At 39.2% G+C, this 19,490-nt stretch overlaps 3 protein-coding genes across 6 annotated transcripts; all 3 read left to right on the forward strand.

Moving 5' to 3' along the window:
- The first annotated feature begins 488 nt into the window (after positions 1–488).
- On the forward strand, positions 489–4,183 carry LOC115736786 (alpha-ketoglutarate-dependent dioxygenase alkB homolog 6). 2 transcript variants are annotated; one of them, XM_030668647.2, is made up of 8 exons: positions 489–650; positions 1,959–2,075; positions 2,169–2,229; positions 2,350–2,388; positions 3,095–3,207; positions 3,436–3,685; positions 3,780–3,826; positions 4,003–4,183. In XM_030668647.2, the coding sequence occupies exons 2-8, from the start codon at positions 1,968–1,970 to the stop codon at positions 4,168–4,170; spliced, it is 786 nt and encodes a 261-aa protein (XP_030524507.1). In that variant the 5' UTR covers positions 489–650; positions 1,959–1,967; the 3' UTR covers positions 4,171–4,183. The 2 variants fall into 2 exon arrangements, with proteins under 2 accessions (XP_030524507.1, XP_030524509.1); XM_030668649.2 differs by having other exon boundaries at positions 509–650; positions 1,967–2,075.
- A 3,322-nt stretch (positions 4,184–7,505) lies between these two features.
- On the forward strand, positions 7,506–11,350 carry LOC115736769 (bifunctional protein FolD 2-like). 3 transcript variants are annotated; one of them, XM_048283266.1, is made up of 5 exons: positions 7,506–7,820; positions 8,668–8,987; positions 9,306–9,542; positions 9,624–9,791; positions 10,790–11,350. In XM_048283266.1, exons 1-5 carry the CDS (start codon positions 7,634–7,636, stop codon positions 10,862–10,864), a joined length of 987 nt encoding a protein of 328 aa, XP_048139223.1. In that variant the 5' UTR covers positions 7,506–7,633; the 3' UTR covers positions 10,865–11,350. The 3 variants fall into 3 exon arrangements, with proteins under 3 accessions (XP_048139223.1, XP_048139221.1, XP_048139222.1); XM_048283264.1 differs by having other exon boundaries at positions 10,756–11,339; XM_048283265.1 differs by having other exon boundaries at positions 8,671–8,987; positions 10,756–11,334.
- Positions 11,351–13,374: 2,024 nt separating this feature from the next.
- LOC115736599 (UPF0664 stress-induced protein C29B12.11c) lies at positions 13,375–16,647 on the forward strand. Its single transcript, XM_030668369.2, has 5 exons — positions 13,375–13,644; positions 14,482–14,593; positions 15,720–15,791; positions 15,864–16,075; positions 16,406–16,647. The coding sequence occupies exons 1-5, from the start codon at positions 13,535–13,537 to the stop codon at positions 16,512–16,514; spliced, it is 615 nt and encodes a 204-aa protein (XP_030524229.1). The 5' UTR covers positions 13,375–13,534; the 3' UTR covers positions 16,515–16,647.
- Positions 16,648–19,490: the final 2,843 nt, after the last annotated feature.

The following is a 19,490-nucleotide window of genomic DNA, read 5'->3' on the forward strand; positions in this document are numbered from 1 at the left end:
CACTTGAGCTCCGTTTATTTCGTTGAAAATAAAATATTTTTAAAAAATATTTTTTAGGAAATCATTTTTCAAAAAAATAACAATATTTTCCTTTATTTGGCTCAAATCTGAAAAAAATATGAAAAATAATTTCCTTCATTTGGTATAGAAAATCGAATTTGATTTTCCTTGATGTAAAAATTGGGAAGAGAAATTGTTTTCGAGAACGGAAATTTTATGTAGTTTTTTTTATAAAATTTTTTATATAGTTACCAAACACATTTCTATTTTGAAATAGAAATTTTGTGCAATTATTAAACTCGTCCTGATTCTCTAAAATTAATAAAAAAAAATCAATTCTTAATCAAAATTGATTTCTGGGATCAGAATCATTGTCAAATGCATCCTTCACCGGTTGATTAACCCTTTATAAAAACAAAGAGAAAAAACGTCGGCGTTTTCGATGTTGGGGGCCTCGAAGGTCGCAGGACAGGATCATGTGAGATTCTGGGCCTCCGAGAGACTATTTCCATTGGTATTAGCTCTTCCTTCTCTCTCCTTCTTGATCTTCGTCGGAACCATTATTTTGCTCTTGGTCTCCCAGAATTTCCAGCGTCTGGAAAAGCGGAAGATTGCGAAGGAATCGGGCACAAGCAAGCCACTCGTTCCAGGTTCCCAACTGTAATTCTTCCTACGTTGATTCGTGCTCGGTCAAATTACACGTGCTTGATTCCTCCAGTTCTGCGTCGAATGTGGAGTAGATTGCGGATATGTTGTATGAGCTGCCGGCGAAGTTGCTGTAGAATTTGAACGCCATGGTTGTTTCTTGAGTGCCACGTGTGATGATCAAGTGGGTTTTACTTCTCTGCACTGCTGGCTTGTGAAACGTAGCAGCTCGTGGACTCCTGAATTTGCCGTAGTTTTTTTTTTTTTTTTTGGGTGGAACTTGGAGGGTGTTTGATTGGGATGACTCAATAGAGAACCTAGAAGCATGCTTTTTATTTACGGATGTTGAATTGATTTTATTTGAATATGGCTGGTATTATCCTGGATTCAAAATCCGGAGAAGCTACAGTTCTTCTTAGAGTGTAATGCCATTCTCATTTTGTGCATCAGATATCGAATTGTCTCAATTTGTTCCTTGAGTTTCAGTTCGCAAATAGTTCTTTTTGTCCTAAACTTCTAGTTCTGATTTCTTTTCAAGTGATGGGTCATCCTACCCTCGTCTCATAGCTGGTTCTTTAACTTCATAGATGACCATATTTGTCCAAATTCATCACTTTGGCACTCAGATCATTCCTTTAATAGCTAACAAGTGTTTTGTGGTGCAAATTCTTAGATATTAGGCCAAAATGCCTCCCTGGCTTTGCCTCATTCTCAAAGCCGTTCCTCTTTAAGTTGCAAAACTCTGCCCCACCCTCAGCTTGTGTCACTCTCATGCGACTGCGGATTAAAGAATTGCATGATAAGCATGCCCTTAAACCCAAAGTTGTGGGCTTTGACGAATGCGTATATGAAATCGAAATTCAGTCATATGAGGAGGGCTCCATTGCCTAAAAAAAGTGTCTTGGAGTGTTTAAATGTCAAACAAATAAGTATTAATTTCCAAGGGGTATAAATGAAATTTATGGGGGGCAATGGGCATTCACACTTTTCTGGAATTTTTTTGGCTCAATTTCAGAGAGGGTGTTATGTTTCAAGATTATGATTTAGGGCAGAGTTTCCTCCTTGGTAATCAAAACAATTTTGTCCATCCTCACGAAGATACTCATTTTGACCATGTTGGAAAGTTTCATATCTTCCATCTGTAGAAAAAAAATTCGAAGCCTAATGTGTGATAAGTTGGCACTCTTGAGCATTTCAAGTAATTTCTGGGTGCAAGAAGAATTGTATGATTATCATCCTTACGTAGAAGCTTTCTTTTTCCCCAAACTTTAGTTGCTCTCTGCTGATGTTTCCCATATCAATTCCTTTGAAAGGTGAGAAGAATGGAATCAAAGCGGAATCTTGATAATTTTGTAGTTGGAACGGTGTCATCTGTCATGTATGTTCCAGACTTCATCAATGATGGAGAAGAAACACAGCTGCTAGATAAAGTATGATTCAGCATCTTACGTGGTTGTTCTATCCTGCTCTCTCATGTCTAATTGTGATTCATCTGTAATGCTGAGTATTGAGTACCTGTGTAGGTATACAACTCTCCAGTATCAAAGTGGAAGTCTTTGAAGAACAGGAGGCTGCAGAATTGGGGTAGGATACCTACCATATCTGTGTGTGCGCACATCTGAGCGTGTGGTTTGTACATACTCATAAAGATGTCCTATAAGTCCTTACATTGATCATAACTTCATTTATGATGGTTCCTGACAGGCGGCATTGTCCATGAAAAGGGTCTTCTTCCCCAAGAACGTAAGTCAAGAACAAGTGAATGATCATTTTGACACCCAGCCCATTTAGAATACATAATGCATGGTTTTGATTTTTATTTTTTTTTGGGTGACAAGCATAGATCTTAGGTTTGTTTGCTCATAGCTTGCCTTAAATACCTGCCTTCATTTTCAAGAGAACAAGAATATGCTGACACTTTTTTTTATGTCCATATCATGCTTTCACATCATGAGTACCCTGATGGTAGAATTTTTGTTCTAGCTGCCATTTAGTGTGTTTTGAGCTTGAGAGAGTAGATCCATACTTGCTAAAACTGTTTGCAAATGTCGTTGCAAGTTTTAATTTAATTTTTGTAAGGAAATTGCGTAGGTAATGGGAGTAGTTTGGTCCTTCTCATAGCTGGCATAATTGAAAAAAAAAAAAACAGCAGCAAGATGTAGTTGATTTTGACATTTTTAAAGTGTTTTGGTAAGAGCAGCAGCTTCAGCATTGTGGTTGGTGGACTGGTTGTCATCATGCAATTATTTTGAGACATTGATTGTAAAAGAGAAAAGGCTGAATAGTTGAAAATCTCAAATCAAATGCAGAGATACTGCTGGTAAAGGAGGCTTGATGCTTTGCTCAGCCCTAGTTGATTGTCGGTTGCTGCTTTTACACATGCTGTATTGTTGCTCTTTTCACAATTGTGACAGAGCATTCTCTCTCTCTCTCTCTCTCTCTCTCTCAGTGCCTCCGTGGTTGAAGAAGGTTACTGAAAAAGTATCTGAAGAATCAGGGCTGTTTCTTTCAGCAATTAATCATGTCCTCATCAATGAATACCATCCCGACCAAGGCATAATGGTTTGTACTGAATTCCATGTTCTTTTCATTCAAGCATGTAGAATCACTGTGTCGCTTAGAATATACTGAAATGTTCTATTGAAAGAGCTTCAACAATTTTTACTTTCCGTGCTGGGATCCATGACACTGCATGGTGTTAGAATGAGCTATACATCTATTTTATTTGTTAGTGACTTTCAGCTGTGAGTAGCATTTTAGTTAACTTCACCATTCATTTGTATCACGCAGCCACACCAAGATGGGCCTGCTTATTATCCAGTTGTAGCAATTCTGTCTCTTGGATCAGCTGCGATAATGGACTTTGTTCCTCATCCTAGTTTAAGGTCTTCCCCTGATACATCTGGCGGCGATCGTAAGGATAGTGAGCTTAATGGGGCTTCTGACTTGGGGACCGACAAATGGTTGAATAACCATCATCCCTTTTCTGTTGTGTTGATGCCTCGCAGTTTATTGATATTTAAGGATGACGCTTATTCCAGTGAGTGCCTAATTGATCCAGTTCTTATTGTGTGTTTAATTTTCTCCACTGGCTTCCTTGCTGAAAAATCTGACAATGTGTACTTGCATTGCAGGTTATCTACATGGCATAAGAGATAGTTCGATTCATCAGTATGATAGGGTAAGACTGTTAGCTTGGGCGTGTCACTTGACCACAGATATGAGATTTAGTACTGGATTTTACCTTTTAAATGTCTAATAAGAAAAACGTTGAAACTATCATCTTATATCTGTCTTGATTCGGCTGTAAAATGGTACATGCCGTTTAAGTCTTATGATTTCCTTTTTCTTGTCCAGGCTGTGAATGAAGCCGGAGCTGTGGGGCCTCAGCCGCGGTTGGTTTCAGAAGAAGGAGATGAGGCTGTAACAAGCGGGGATCGCAAATGTATTCATAGGACTGGCACTAGAATATCATTGACATGTCGACTAGTATTGAAAGTTCACCATAAGCTGTTCAAGTTTTAGATGTCCTCGCTCCATCGCTCCGCATGTACTTCTCTCTCTCTCTCTCCAAACTTAACGTATGGTTTTAAACTTTAATAGTTCAGAAGCCTGTTTCATAAAGGTTTCATCCCCCAAAACGAAAGGTTTGACATCACGGTGAAGGTCAATGGACAAGTAGGGAGAGGAAAAGGTCTTGAATCGCAGATGTGTTTCTGGGGCATCTACCTAACCTGGAAGTCTCTTAAAGTAGGCAATGGCCTTCTTGTCGGATGAGTTTCTAAAGCCTTGGAAGGAATTTCTAACGGTGAATAGATTGAGCCTCTCAAAATGGTAAGACTTTTAACAGAAGAAAACCATGGCATATTGCCTAGGAGTCAGTATTATAAAACGTCATCGTAAAGGAATCCTCCTCGTCTTTGATGGAGATACTTAAAATTAGTAATATACTCATTGAAACGATTTTAGATTTGGAAAAAGTATACATTATAAGAAATCATCAAGTGAAACGAGGATAATTTTTTGTATGAACTAAAATCCGTTGATATGCACATACTTTCTTATATGCATAGGGTAAGCAATTGTTATACTTTATCATTTTCAGTTCTTCATATTTGAGTTTTTTGATTAATTGTGAATCACTAGTCGTAGGGAAAATTTCAAATAAGGACCAAAAGTGCCCTCATTTTCTTAAATAAAGGCCTGAAGTGGATCTTATTTCAAAGAAGAACTTGAAATACTCTCCTTGTTTTGGAGAAGGGTCTATCCAAGGGTATTTTCGTTATTTTATATTTTTTGAATTGTTCTTTTTTCTTTTTTTTCCCTTCCTTTTCATCGGTGGCTGGTCTCAAGTGATGGCCGACCACCGATGAAGGCCGGCGAGGCCGACCTCACCTCTGGATAGGCCATTGCTAGCCTCACCCAAGCAAGGGCTGGCCACACTTGTGTGAGGCAAGGCCTACCGGCCATAGGCTAGGTCTGCAAGGTTGTTGATGAGTTCTCACCCGGCGACCCTCCATAGCAAAAAAAAAATAAAAATGAAAAGAAATAGAAAAAATGAAAAGAAAAAGAAAAAAGGAAAAAAAAATAAAAAAGTAAATAACGAAAATGCCTTTGGCCAAGTCTTTCTTTGAAACAATAAGGATGTTTCAGGTCTTTACTTTAAACAAGATCTACTTCAAATTCTTATTTGAGAAAATAAGGTTATTTTATACCTTTATTTGGAATTTTTCCTTAGTTGTAAAGGTTTGTAGTTCAAGAAAGTTTGAATCTGTTCACCCCGACTGATTCGTTTCCTTTAGTTAAGATGACTTTGATTCAATTTGAATGTGCCTCGCTAGTTCAAAAGTTTCGCAGGAGGGATCATGCCAATCTATAGGTGTCTCTATAAGACTATAAATAAAAAGCAAATTAAGTATACACTAAGTACGAAAAATAAGATTCAATTACAAATGAAGAGTTAAAGCTAATAAATAAGAATTGAAAATGTAATAAAAAGCAATAAAATAAATATAAAAATATAGTAGGAATTTTTCACGGTCATGCAAGCTACCACATCGGATTTCAAGCGGTAGTGAGGACGGAAGGTTTTTTTTTTTTGGTTATAGATGCAAGTTTAGAATAAGACTTTGCTAACATAACAGTATTTTGGTGATTGTTGTGGGCCACAAATTTTTGAAAGAATGGACTCCACAAAATTTTAATAATTTATCATTCATTTTTTGTTGCTCATAATATGCTATCAATCTCATACTATATTTCTTTGGTATGACAAACAAAAAAAGTATATTCCTTTGGAATATGAGTGAGATCTAGAACGAGGACTTTGTTAACATAGCCATCTTTGAGTGACTATGAGAATAACAATGTGATGTAAGCCACAAAATCTTATATGAGTGGATCCCACAATATTTTTAATTAATTATTATTTATTTTTTATGGCAAAAAAAAAAATTAGCATAATATTCATTCAATGACGGTTATATAATTATTATAATTAGAATTATGAGGTTCATGAAAAATGCTTAAGATTTTATTTTTTATTTTTTTTTGTGGGATCTTTTCTCGAGAAAGGAATGGGAAAATTCCCAAAAGAAGGCCCCAAATGCCCTTGTTTTCTCAAATAAGATTCTAAAGTGGATATTATTTCAAATAAGTGCATAAAGTGTCGTTATTGTGTCAAAGAAGGGCCTGAAGTACATATTGTTTCAAATAAAGGCCTAGAGTACCTATATTAATCTCAAAAAAGGCCTGAGTCACTTTTTTTTTTCCGAAAGCATGGGTCACTTTAATTAGGGGCATTTTGATGATTTATTATCTTAACCTATTTTTTCCTTTTTCTGTTTTTTTTAGAAATTTTTAAAAAAAGTAAAGAAAATAAAGAAACGCATAGGCGGAAGGATTAACCTCTCGCTTGTGGCCGCCACCCCACTAGTGATGGGGCGGCGGTTGTGGTCGGCGGGGTCGCCGGCGCCTCACCCTCTCACCTCTGGTCGGCGGGGTCGCCGACGCCTCACCAAGGTGTCGACGAGCCACAAGTGGGAGATCAATCCTCCCATTTGTGTTTTCTACTTTTTTTTTTTAACTTTTTGTTTTTATTTTAATTTAATTTTAAAAAATTAGATTAATCTATACTTTTACAAAAATGCCCTTTATCGGCCAAAAAATTTGGGCGATCGAGTGGACGGCAAGGTGAGACTCTTATTTGAAAAGGTTAATACTACAGAAATCCCCAAACCGGTACACCTATGACAAATTTACCATAAACTAGTATATCTATGACAAATTTACCCTCAGTTAATTTTTGTTAAATTTAACCATCAAATTGCTGATTTTGTGACATGTGATAGTTGACGGCTATACCAGTATAGGATTTTGACCCTCTGTTTGTCACAGGTTTATCAATTTGCGATTTTTTGTGATATTAAATCAATTTAACATGAGTAAATTTGTCATAGGTGTATTAGTTTGGGGTATTTCGTGATCAAAAGAATTAGTTTAGGATAAATTTGTCATAGATATACCAGTTTAAGGTTTTTGGCGGTTAAAAAAATAATTTGGAGTAAATTTGTCATATGTATACCAGTTTAGGGTATTTCGTGGTCAAAAAAATAATTTGAAGTAAATTTACCACAAGTGTACCAGTTTAGAATTTTTCATGGTATTAACCCTATTTAAAACAACCATAGTCACTTCAAGTCTTTTCTTGACATAATAATGGTACTTTAAGTATTTATTTGAAATAAAATTTACTTTAAATTTTTATTTTAAAAAATGAGGGCACTTTTTAAGTTTTTTTTTTTTGTTTTTTCCGAAAGGAGTGGAGCTAAAAATTGCAGACTTCCTTCGGGGAGCCTGGAGGTCCCTCTCATAAAGGTCGCAACTTTAGAAAGAGCAAGAAGGACCTGCGACACCCATCCGAGCCATCCGAACCATATTTTTTTCAGTGGTGGGGTGAGCCAGCGACGCCAATCCTCGAGCACGTACAATGCGAGGCGCGTGGGTGACGAATTGGCCGTCGCTACGAAGCAAGTCCCTCCGCTCATCATCTTCTTCATCGTCTCCTTCTTCGTCTTCTTCGTTGTCTTGGAATTTGAAGCTGCTTGGCCCGATCCTCCCCGACGTTTGGATGATGCCCCGCCCCAACTCCAACGCCTTCCGTTCCCAGTCTTCGGGCACTGTTCTCCGTGACTTGTTCCACCACCTCTTTTTTTTTTTCCCACCTGCGGTGATGAGCCTGAAACTGCTCTCGTTGCGTGTGAAATGCGTGTTTCTCGAGTCCATTGGGGTCGCTTCGAGGGTTGACGTGAGTGTCCTCTGTACGTTGCGTCTGCTTTTTCCGTTGTTCGAGACCCGTTCTCCATGTCTCGTTCGGCAGGATGCTGATTGCCTTGAAGCAGTTTTTGGGTTCAGGTGTTATGGCTTTTGACGTCGTACCGATTCGAATTCATTAGCGATCCTATGAAGTATAATGATGAATCCAGTGCCAAGTATGAGTTGTTGAATCCTGCCAAAATGACGGGTTTTTCCTTTTGGCATGAGAAAAAGTTTGGGTTCTTCTTGAGTGAAGCTGAGACACAACTTCCCTCGGTAGCTTTTGTAACTTCTGCATTTACAACTCGTTGAGGATGAAAATAATCGGTGCAAATGTAGGAAAAGCAGAAGCAAAAAAAGGCCTAGGACTACTTTCGAAAGTCGTCCTTTTACTAAGCATCGGCTTATGAAGGGCCGCAAGATGCTTCATTGGATCTGATGGACTTTTTCGTAACAGAAGTCACTCTCCAAAAGCACTAAAGATTTCACTGACATGATTGGGAATGGTTTATAGAGAACCCTTTTGAGAATTAGGAATTCCAGACAATCCAAATTGTAAGGTTGATTATTCTACCTGTGGAGGTTTGGTAGCTTCTTGTATTGTAGCTGTATATAAGGTGCTTGAGCAGGACTACTTCTCTTGCTTCTTTTCTTGATTCATGTACCTCGTGCATAGCACGCTAACCTGTTTTAAATTTATACTTAAAGCAGCTAATGGGAAAACTGCTAATGTAATAAATGGGAACTCCATTGCAAGAGCTATTAGATCAGGAGTAGCCAATGAAATTTGCAGAATGAAGGAAACCATTGTAAAATCCCCAGGATTGGCCATTGTGTTGGTTGGTGGAAGAAGGGATTCACGAACTTTTATTCGTGTCAAGTTAAAAGCTTGTGAAGAGGTTGGGATAACGACCTATGTAGAGGAGTTACCTGAAGAATGTACAGAAGATGAAGTTCTGCGCGTTGTTTCCAGATTAAATAACAACCCATCAGTTAATGGTATTATTGTGCAACTCCCTTTACCACAAGTAATTTCTACAGCTTGACTTATGCTTAGTTCCCCTTTCTCTTTTGAATCTCTTGGGTAATCTGTACCAAATGAGGCTGCTAAGTTCACAGTTGCCAATGGAACATTCACATGTTCCGACACATTCCACAAAGTAATAGGATGGTGTAACCTGTACATAATTCAATAATATACCTTTTCATCTTCCGGTGTGGAGGATGATGCAATGACTAGAGCTCCCCACTGACTTGAAAATTTGCAACAACATGTTAGCATTCATTTAACACATCTTGTGAGGATATTTTTACCATTGTGCCACCTCAATGTGATGTCTGCCCAGCATGTGGACGAGGAAAGAATCATCAATTTTGTCAGCCCAGAGAAAGACGTGGATGGCTTCCATCCCCTCAATATGGGAAATCTTGCCATGAAAGGAAGGGAGCCACTTTTTATTCCTTGTGCTCCTAAGAGTTGTATAGAGTTGTTGTTGAGGTCTGGTGTGGAAATCATGGGAAAGAGAGCTGTGGTAGTCGGGAGAAGCAAGATTTTTGGGTTGCCCACTTCTTTGCTGTTGCAGGTAAACATGCCTTTTTCCACATTTTTCTGGTTGTTTAAGATGCTCTCAATATCATTCTCTTCTAATATGTTCCTCTGTTAGAGGCACCATGCAACGGTCAGCACAGTACATTCTTTCACCAAAGATCCAGAACACATTACAAGTGAAGCCGACATTGTGATTGCTGATGTGGGGATACCCAATTTAATCCGTGGCAGTTGGCTAAAACCGGGAGCTGCAGTAGTGGACATGGGGACCAATCAAGTTCAGGTACAAATAATGAAAGCTCAGCACCAATGGCATTCTCAAACTGTGTGGCCTCACTTAACTGCAAATTTACATTCTAATGTGCATTGACTTATATAAGTAAGATGTTGGTTGTAGGATGCTGTGGTTTCTATCTTTTCTGTTGAAAAAATTGGAAAAGCAGGGGCAGGTATATCTTCATGAGGGAAAATTAAAAAACTACACTCAGCTTTCTCTCAGTTGGCACTCACAGCCTCTACCCTACCCTTTGTGCCATAAGGTGTCAGAACCTTAGACTTTTTACCTTCAAGTTTAACGCCATTCGAAAATAACGGAAACTGAAGGGTGCAAAGATTAGCTCTTTTTGAAACCTCAAGATATATCATGTGGGGTCTTGGTAGATGGTGCAAAGTGTAGGATTTGAACTTAGAGGCAGCCAAGGTGTAACTATGGAAAATTTGAGGTGGATTTTATCTTTTTGCTTTTTATCGTTTCAGGCAGTCTCGTACCTGTGATCTACCCAACGCATATATGCAGGTGAAGTGCTCTATGCTCAGGGAAGGGATGTTTGAGGGGGGAAGGCTTAAAAAAAAGTGGTTCTTTCAGAAAAGAAATGATTAGTGAACAATCAAGGATTGAGAAAGGGCAAAGCCTTAGAAGATGAAAAGTCTACTTGCTGGATTTCCTTACGAAAGCTTTGATTCATGGTCATGAAATTAGCAAATAAATAATCTAGAACTTTAAGCTTCAACTCACAGTTGGGGTTGATGTACAAATGCTCATTAATGCCGATAATCTCATATAAGTAGCTGCTGTGGTACGAGTGGTCAGTTAACAGGTGGTTTTCTGAGAACTAGTGATACTTCCTCGGTCCCACTCGAAAGAACTAGCCCCTCTGCTCTGTTTCCCTTTTGAGCAATTTCCTGTAATAGAAGCTTTACATGTTACTGGGAGGTTTGACTTTGAATTAAGAGTTTGTAATGTCCAGGATCCTGGCATTGATCGAGGTTTCCGCATCACAGGAGACGTTTGCTATGACGAAGCAATCAAAGTTGTGTCGGCCATTACTCCTGTGCCAGGAGGTGTCGGACCAGTGACAAACTCTATGCTTCTGTCTAATACTCTCGATTCTGCTAAGCGTGCATTCGGATTCATATGAAAGCTGAGGTTGGTCCCCGGTGAGGCAAAGGTGCTCCATTTGTCCTTGCCAATCTCTATATGTCAATGGCAATCTTTGCAGAATCTGGAGTTTTCTTCTCTGTAGTTCAATATTTCGCCAATTAGAGTCTGGTTTCTTGGATCACTTAATCCCACACTTCCGTATAATGGCAATGAAAAGAAAGGAGATGAGTATGGCATGTGTCGCGATCTCAAGATGTAAAATGGGTTTGCTTCATCTATACTAAAACCGGTTAACAAATTGATGCACCGAGTGATATGATACACTTTTAGCGGATCTTGAACTCGGGACATCGATTAGTATGACAATTTTGGTAAAGCTATTCTTAGTATACTTCGCAATATCGGCTTTTTCTTTTCTACTTTTCGGCGAACGCAGGCCTATGGTTTTCGTAGTTCTTTGCCATTGAATCCCTCTTCTTGATTTCTCTCGTGGAGGATAAATTATATATCCGCTTCTCAGCATGATATCATTGCAATGGCAAGATTCTGAAGATGTAGCTCAGGCTGAAAAAGCCTCTTCGTTGAGACCTCTCCAACGAGAGCCAATTTGAATGATACGTCTCGACATTTGCGTTCCAACTTCCAAACCTATACTCAATCGTTGGCCTTGGCAATGTCTTTGATCCTTCATTAACTTGAGCTGAGCAGAGGTCATCCATTCGACCCCATTGACTTCACCTCCCTATGCTTTCCTCCAGTTCCGATGCCGAACACGAGGAGTTGGCGCCCGACTTTCACGGGAATAATCTTGTGGTAGACATATAAGATACTTTATGACATGTTCTAAATCCTAACAGATGAGAGACGACACTTTCTCCCCATTCTCAATCTCCCATCTCCGGTGGGGCAACGGTAGCGCCCGGTGGCGAATCCCGACGAACCCCGACTCTCAATAAGTGAAAGTACTCGGGTTTCCGAAAGGCTATTTTTAGTGCCATTAGGTCTTAATGAAACGAAGTTGGGAAGATAAAACGAGAGGGTTAATGAGATTTGAGAGTTTGTAGCCATGGAGGAAACTTGAAAGGAAAGTGATCTGCAACGCCCTTGAGGGACGGTGATGTCTTATCTACTTTTCTGAACTCCCCCTTTCGAGGTTTTTCCCCAACCATCTCGGACGTCCAATGAAGGCTAAGAAAGTTATTATTGAGACATTATAGTCTTTCTCTCCACATGTTAGCTTTTAAGTAAAGGGGTTTAAGATTTAGACCAAAAAAAAAAAAAAAGTAAAGGGGTTTAAGATATCGTGCAAGGACCGCGGTTGCTTTTGTTTCATGCAAAATTCAAAATTTGAAAAACAAATTTAAAAAAAAATGATCGTTCGTATTATTTGCGAAACTGAATGGATGAAAAATATTTTCGTCACCCATGAAGACAGTTAGTTATAAATTATTGACGATAATGAAACATTTTCTGTTGACTAATTTTTCTAAACGACATAATCAATTATTTTTAGAATTCGTTGCATTTTGCTCATACATACAAAAAACAAAAAGAACTTAGCCTGACCGCCACCTAAGCGAATATTTCCTAATTCACCGTGAAGCATTTGTTATGATCTCTTCACCTTACTTATTTATTTATTTTTATAGAATCCCTTCACCTTAATGACTTGCCTTTTATTATAACCAATTGGCAAACGTGTTAAATATGAAAGGGTTGATATCACAAAAAAAAAAAAAAAAAACCTAAATTTGCAAATCCATGCCATATTTACCTCAACTAAGTATACAAAAAATTCCGAGCATAATTAGCGATCTTTTAGCAGATTTTCAAAACGTTGGGGAGCTCGTAGTGCAAAAATAGCAAGTTTTAGTTGACTTGCCAATTTTAGTTCGTTTTTTTTTTTTAACCTGGCTTCCAAGAACTACGTCAATTAGGAAATTCATTTATCGTGAATTTTCATGCCGGATTCACGTCACGTGATGAATACATGATCAATTTATTACGATTGTATCAATTTCGGGGTTATTTGTGATGTGAAAATTAGTTTGATTTGGATTGTAACATTAGCCCAATATGAAAAGAGTATTTATATGTATTGGGTTAATAAGAATGTAGGGAATTTTGGTTATGTTGTCCAATTAAAATTGTTTCATGAACCTTTGATTGAAGAATCATAACTTTTCATAAGACTATGCCTAGAATTAGACATGGTCAAATTGAACCGTGGGCCCGGAACCAGCCCATTGATCGGGCCCACGATTCCAACCCGGAACCGGAACCGCCCTCAAGGGCCGGTTCCGATTTCTAAATTTTCGGAACATGCTCGGAACAGCTAGTTCCGGGCCGGTTCCAACCTGTTTAAAAAAAAAAAAAAAAGAGGAGACTTGGGGGAAAATAGTCATTGGGCCTAGGAACCGGCGGTTCCGAACCGGAACAGGAACTGGCCCGGAACTGGCGGTTCCAAGGAACCGGCCACCTCTACCTAGAATGTTCCCGGACATGTCTCTTCTCGGCCGAACCGACTCGTTCACGCCCTTCCTTTGTTCTTTCGTTCTTTCTTTCTTCCTTCTTACGCCCAGAAGTCTGCAGGCCTTCGAATTGATCTGATCATTCTCTGCGACTGGCTGCCGAGGCAAAGCGCGATGGCTCTGAATCCTCAACTGTTCCAGAACGGCATACCCGTTCCATTCGTCAACGAGATGTTCGTCTTGGGCAGAGACGGTGTCGAGTTCGAGGTCGATAAGATTCCCGGGTAATTGTCCGATCTCGACATTCGTGGTGATCGAAGCTTTCACCTGAGAATTGCCTTTGATATTGGAAACCCTTTTATCCCTAAGACGAGAAGAAATGGTTTAAGGGGTTTAGGTTTATCTTGCGTACCCAAGTGTGATGGAATAATTGGACGTCGATTTGAAAGCCTCGCGATGATGCTGTAGCCGGAAAAGGGAGACCTTTTGTTTCTGGGTGTAGTAACTTCGCCTTGCTGGAGAAAATTTTGCGGGTTAATGTGGGATAACCTGGTGGGGTTGGAAGGTGGTCATGATAAATGGTCTTTAGTTCTTGTGAATTGTGTTGTAGGATAGGATTTGAGTTGAGATATCTGCGTTATTTGTCGTGAATCGTTCCTAGTCTTTGATAACAGATTGGTTAATCTAACTAGGAACATCAAAAATGTGGAAGTTCGTAATATTGGAATAGGATTAAGGAGTGGGACGCATCTGAAGAAGCATAAATCGTTGGTGCAGGATGCTCGGTGCATCTGCAAGTTGCAAAGATTGGCTGATATGTGTATGGTTTACAGGGATTATTGTAGACTTTATCGTGTATGAAGGTTTTCGTGGGAAATCAAACATTCAGATTGTATTGGGAGTTGCTTTTTATTTTTGTTTTTATATCAATCTAAGTTGGCTTGATGATATTGCAAGTGTGATTGTCAAGCTATCAACTTCTGTCTTTAGCGCGTTTGAGATTGTGTTATTGAAATACATGTGTTTAAAAGAAACAAATAGTTTGCATTTAACTATCGAAGCTCTTTTAGACATTGTGTAAGACAAATTAATGAATGTTCTTTTGGATCCGTTGTCATTAGATCCCAAGGGGGCCGTGTGAAAGCAAAAGGAACTATCTACTTGTCAAACGTACGGATGGTCTTTGTTGCAAGCAAGCCAGTTGGGAGTTTCACCGCCTTCGACATACCCCTGGTTTGTAATCCAACTTTTATTTGCTTCCTATATGTATTGGCATGGATATTTGTGTTCATTTCATTTTGTAGATTGATGTATTGTTGAATATTTTGAGCTAGCATGGACTTCTGGTCTCGCATCTTCTTTATGTAATTTCCCCCATGAGTACTTTCCATGAAGATAGGTCTTTTGGTCTAATCTTTTTAAGCACAAAAATTAGGGTGTTTGTCGTGGAAACTTTTTTCTGACTATTGTTTCTTGAGACTAAGCTTGTTTTTAACCTCCAAGATGGTGTATTCAATTGTTTTCACCTAGTGGTAACTAAAGATTTGAGTAAACATTCGGAAGTTCTCTATTGTTTAACTTTCTTTGGGGGTTAGATACCGTACTTTTGCATGTATCATTTCTTTCTGAAAAAGTGTCAAATTAAATGATATAATGAAAGCTTTTGTCATAGGAAAACATGTCAAGCGGCTCTTAGAAGATATTCCAAATCAACAAAATATTATCATTCTTTTTATGGCTACAAATTTCAATAGTTTCTGGCCGTGAAATAGCTTGCTAACTGTAACATTTTTTGGTTGAACCTTCTGTGTTTACATGTTATTCTGTTGATCATGATGCAGCCATTCTCCGGATAAACATCAGCAGAGAAATTGGTTCAAACTGTTTTATCTGTTCTTAGTTGTGTGAGTTCAAGGCAACTTGGTTGATGGGAATTAGGAATTCACTTATGGTGGAAATATGTTAGCTGTATTTTGTATTTGCCTGTAACAGTTTTCTGTGGTTTGGTGCAGGCATGGACTTAACACAGAAAACAATTGGCTAACCAAAACCCTGATTCAATTGAAAATGTTCTCTCTTTAGAAGAGTTCTGATGACAAAAACCAAAACGAATAAGTACTTACTCATATAAGAACAATCATGTTCCATGTACTAAATGAGCTTTTTCATGATTTTCGTTTGATGGCCATGTAAAGCACACAAATGATGAAGAATGGTGTGATTGCAATAAAGAGTAAACAACTCCTGCAGTAGATTTGCTGGAGTTTGTGAAGATATAATTGTTGTTTGCTGCACTTCCTGCATTATCTGTGTAACTTAATTTTCTTCATCTTACCACTGTCGTTGCTTCACTGTGCAGCTATATGTGCATGGTGAGAAGTTCAATCAACCAATATTTTTCTGCAACAACATATCTGGCTTTGTGGAGCCTGTAAGTACACAAGTTGTGATGCATCATTATTCATGACGAATTTGGACACTTATCTTTTGAAAATGACCCCAGGTGGTACCAGATGACCAGCACAGGGCACTTTACTCCACTCATGCGTTTAAGATATTGTTCAAGGAGGGTGGATGTGGGACCTTTGTGCCGTTGTTCTTCAACTTGATATCCTCTGTGAGGCAATACAATCAGCATGTTAACACTGAAAGTGCGCCGCGGGTGGATCCTTTACAAGCAGCAGCAACTCCGGTTGATGAGATGATGAGACATGCGTAAGTACTAGTAGCGTCTTTTATAGAAAAAATTTAGGAGAGAGAGAACCAGGAAGGCTCGTTATATTGAGTCACTTGGGGAAATGTATGGAGGGCGAAGCATATTTGAAAAACTCCATTGTGTCTTGTAAATGAAATGCATTTTTTTTTTCGAACTTCTATTTAGAGAGAGGGGGCTTCAAGTTCTTAGGAAGATTTGCAAAAAGGATGCTGGTCCATGTCTTTTAATGTGGTCTGACACTGTTGTGATTGGCTTAGTTGTTAGCATATGACGGAATTCTTGATTGAACAGAGGGATAAAGCCCTAACTTTCTGCTGTTGATTTTGCAGATACGTCGATCCAAGTGACCCTACCAAGATCTTCTTACAGCAGCCTACTCCGGAGTCACAGCTGAGGCGCCGTGCATACCATCCTCAGCCTGCTGAAAACTCCATATGATTGGAGTTGGATGTTTCCGGTACTAAACAATGCTGGTGTTCTGTATTTGGTTTCTTCTATGTAACTGAAAATTGTATCATACTATGTTGGCGGTGATACTTATAATAAGAAGCATGTGTAAAGTTTGAATATACCCCCCTTGCCAGACTAGCTTCTCTTTTAGCTGGGCATGACCTTTAGCTTGCCCTTAGCTAATGAGAAGTGAAATATGAAGTTTGTAGGCGAATTCTTCGCAAAATCCAATCCAATTTATCTTAACCATATTCCGAAACATGAAAACCCTATTGGTTTCATCAGCTTTGTCTATTGAGCCATGGAAAGATCCAACAAAAGACGGTGGATTGTTGTAATTGAAATGCGCCTTGGGGGAAAGTGAATGCGTTGCACAACTTGGTTTTGGGTTTCTGCCTGCCTAGAGGCCGCAAATTGCAGTTAAACAGTACATGATCCCATCTTTTTCTGGCTTAATCGCCTGAAAAAAAAGTTCGCATAAAACGAAGAAGAAGCAGAACTCGATGCACAATGGTAATTAGTATTTGATGTATACGACAATGTCACGTCGAAGAAAACAAGGACAGTTGCCTATGCAGAAAACAATCACGGCCAAACCAACAGCCCCTGGAAGATCATCTTACGCATTCAAACGACAACACAGGCAAGAAGTCAGGTCGTCGGATACGGCCACGACCAACCCATTTTCTCTAAGTCGGTAACAAGCAAAGTAGAGCCGTAGTTCGCAAAATATGAGCACGATCGACACCGGAAACACGAAGAAGAAAGCACCCTTTGAGAAGGAACTCCTCAGGGTTCAGAGCACCGAGGAGTCGTGGCGACTACAATGTCGAGTTGCTGAAGCAGCAGCAGAGGTGGGGAAGGGCTTTAGCTACCGAGTCACCATCACGGTGGTGTTGAGGCTTGGAAGCAGTAGCAGAGAAAGCAAAGGGCTTGACATCAGCGTCGACCTCGTCCTTGAAATCATGGAAATCAGCCTCGAAACTGTCATCCGCGACGGCTTCCGATCCGGCCTGCCCTTTCGAGTGGTCGCCTGACCATTTCTTCAGATCGGGCCATAGGAAATCCGCGGTCAATCTGCAGGTCCTGTGGCCGGGGATGAAATCGGTGGTGATAATAGCACCTCCGCTCATTGTTGAAACGGGACGATAAAATCAGGAGAAACAGAAAAAGTGGCGACGAGACGACTAGACCAAAAATGCGAGTAAAGTGATAGGGAGGATTTCAGAATTTTAATCCATATAACAACGTTAGCAAAGCACAAACCAGCGCGGATAGCCCACTGATAAAGAGACCATAGTTTTCTACGAAAGTGCGAGTGATGTTACGACAGCGCCAATTAAGAATCAATGACATAGATGATTCATGAACTTTGACTCAACGTGTAATTTCGACTCAGAATTTCTAATTTATTCGACGTGGTCCTTGAATTAATGATAAATGTTCAATGTAATCCCTTCGTTTTTCCTCAAATGACAAAGTGAACGTTATTTGATAAAGTCTATTATTTACATGTTGAGTTGGATAATTAAAAAACGATGAATCAATAGGTCCATCTTTTTATCCATCTATATTAGGCTGTTGACATGTCCATCTTACTTGGATAATTTGAGTATAACTTTCTTTTTGTCCACCGTTCAAACTCAACAAGTTGAGGTCACATCAGCAGATTATTCCATTAACTTGACTTAACATAAGGACGGCATTGGACAATTTCATAAAATTTAAGGACTATATTGAACATGTACTAATCGTTCATTATCCAAATTAAATAGGTTAAAAGTACAGGGGTGACATCAATAGATCAAAGTTTAAGAATCATTCGTGCGATAATAAAGGTGGATTACTCCTCTCCACCTTTTCATTCGGAAAATAAAAAGTACAAACTAGGCTAATCGCTAATTCTCAAAACATGCCTCTTGAATGTTTTTAATGTTCCCTTATTTTCCACGACACGAAGGTTGAAGAAAAAAGAGATGAAAATTCAAGGATGTTTCCTCTTATCATTATTATTATTCAACCTTTGTAGCTGGAAATCGAGTGTCCAAGCGCTTTCGTTTCCGAGGTTAGCAACACGACGATTTCCTACTCAAAAGATACAATATTTCACTTTGAAAAGCAAAGTCAAAATAAAAGGTCAACAATCTTATGATATCTTTAAGTAAAGTAGGGCAACATTATCAATCAAGAGTTGTGAACGAACCAGATCTGTGATGAATTTAGAGTCAATCTCGATGATGATCGTGTGAAAATGAAATGGTTTCTTAAAGTTTGAGCTTCAACCACAATGCCCAAAATTCGAAAAATTCTACTTCGGACAATAAACATATTCAAGCGAAGATTGCAAAAACCACAGAACCAATCACTCGATTCGCTTCTGAACGGTCCCCGCGCGCCTCCAAGTCCCAAGTTGCCTTTAGTAGCCCCATTGGCATTCGGTTTAATCGATCCGAAGGTGAAGGATCCCAACTGACCAAAATCAAAGAAAGTGCCTGATCCATTTCACGTCGAGTTATTCGCCAACGAAGCCTTGATACTTCCCTTCGTGTGTGTGACCAAATGACTTGTACTAGATTCGAAGTGAAACCAAAATTGTCCTGGAAAAACTTGACTTGTACTAGTTTCCCCATTTCCTAAAACTCCACGAAGCTCCTCCCAATAAGGCCGGTCACACATTTACAATTGCCTTCCATATAAGTATAAGATCGAGTCATTAGGTTTAGCATGAATATTGAGCCTCTTCTCAAGATGTGAACAATATTCAGCAATCACAATTTCTGCCTGGAGATTATTGGGTGGAGTCTTGAGGCCTCATGCTGTCTCTGTTACGAATCCTAGACCAGCCAGCACGAGAGATCTAATGCCAAGGCCACCACATTTGCTTGGGCTTGCATGGTTCATTCCAAATTCAGGAAGTGAATTCATATGAAAGCACGACAACTATTTTTCTATATCTAGACAAAC

Source organism: Rhodamnia argentea, chromosome 8 (assembly GCF_020921035.1).
Source record: "Rhodamnia argentea isolate NSW1041297 chromosome 8, ASM2092103v1, whole genome shotgun sequence".
In the NCBI taxonomy this organism is placed as follows: Eukaryota; Viridiplantae; Streptophyta; class Magnoliopsida; order Myrtales; family Myrtaceae; genus Rhodamnia; species Rhodamnia argentea.

What these genes read in the sequence shown, in the direction of transcription:
- LOC115736786 (XM_030668647.2), top strand. Translation starts at nt 1,968, where the DNA reads ATGGAATCAAAGCGGAATCTTGATAATTTTGTAGTTGGAACGGTGTCA. An exon ending in GGGTCTTCTTCCCCAAGAAC is followed by an intron (nt 2,389 to 3,094) that starts GTAAGTCAAGAA and finishes TCTCTCTCTCAG; the next exon opens with TGCCTCCGTGGTTGAAGAAG. An exon ending in ATCCCGACCAAGGCATAATG is followed by an intron (nt 3,208 to 3,435) that starts GTTTGTACTGAA and finishes TGTATCACGCAG; the next exon opens with CCACACCAAGATGGGCCTGC.
- LOC115736769 (XM_048283264.1), top strand. Translation starts at nt 7,634, where the DNA reads ATGCGAGGCGCGTGGGTGACGAATTGGCCGTCGCTACGAAGCAAGTCC. An exon ending in TGCAACTCCCTTTACCACAA is followed by an intron (nt 8,988 to 9,305) that starts GTAATTTCTACA and finishes ATGTCTGCCCAG; the next exon opens with CATGTGGACGAGGAAAGAAT. An exon ending in TGGGGACCAATCAAGTTCAG is followed by an intron (nt 9,792 to 10,755) that starts GTACAAATAATG and finishes TGTAATGTCCAG; the next exon opens with GATCCTGGCATTGATCGAGG.
- LOC115736599 (XM_030668369.2), top strand. Translation starts at nt 13,535, where the DNA reads ATGGCTCTGAATCCTCAACTGTTCCAGAACGGCATACCCGTTCCATTC. An exon ending in GAGGTCGATAAGATTCCCGG is followed by an intron (nt 13,645 to 14,481) that starts GTAATTGTCCGA and finishes CGTTGTCATTAG; the next exon opens with ATCCCAAGGGGGCCGTGTGA. An exon ending in GATGAGATGATGAGACATGC is followed by an intron (nt 16,076 to 16,405) that starts GTAAGTACTAGT and finishes TTGATTTTGCAG; the next exon opens with ATACGTCGATCCAAGTGACC.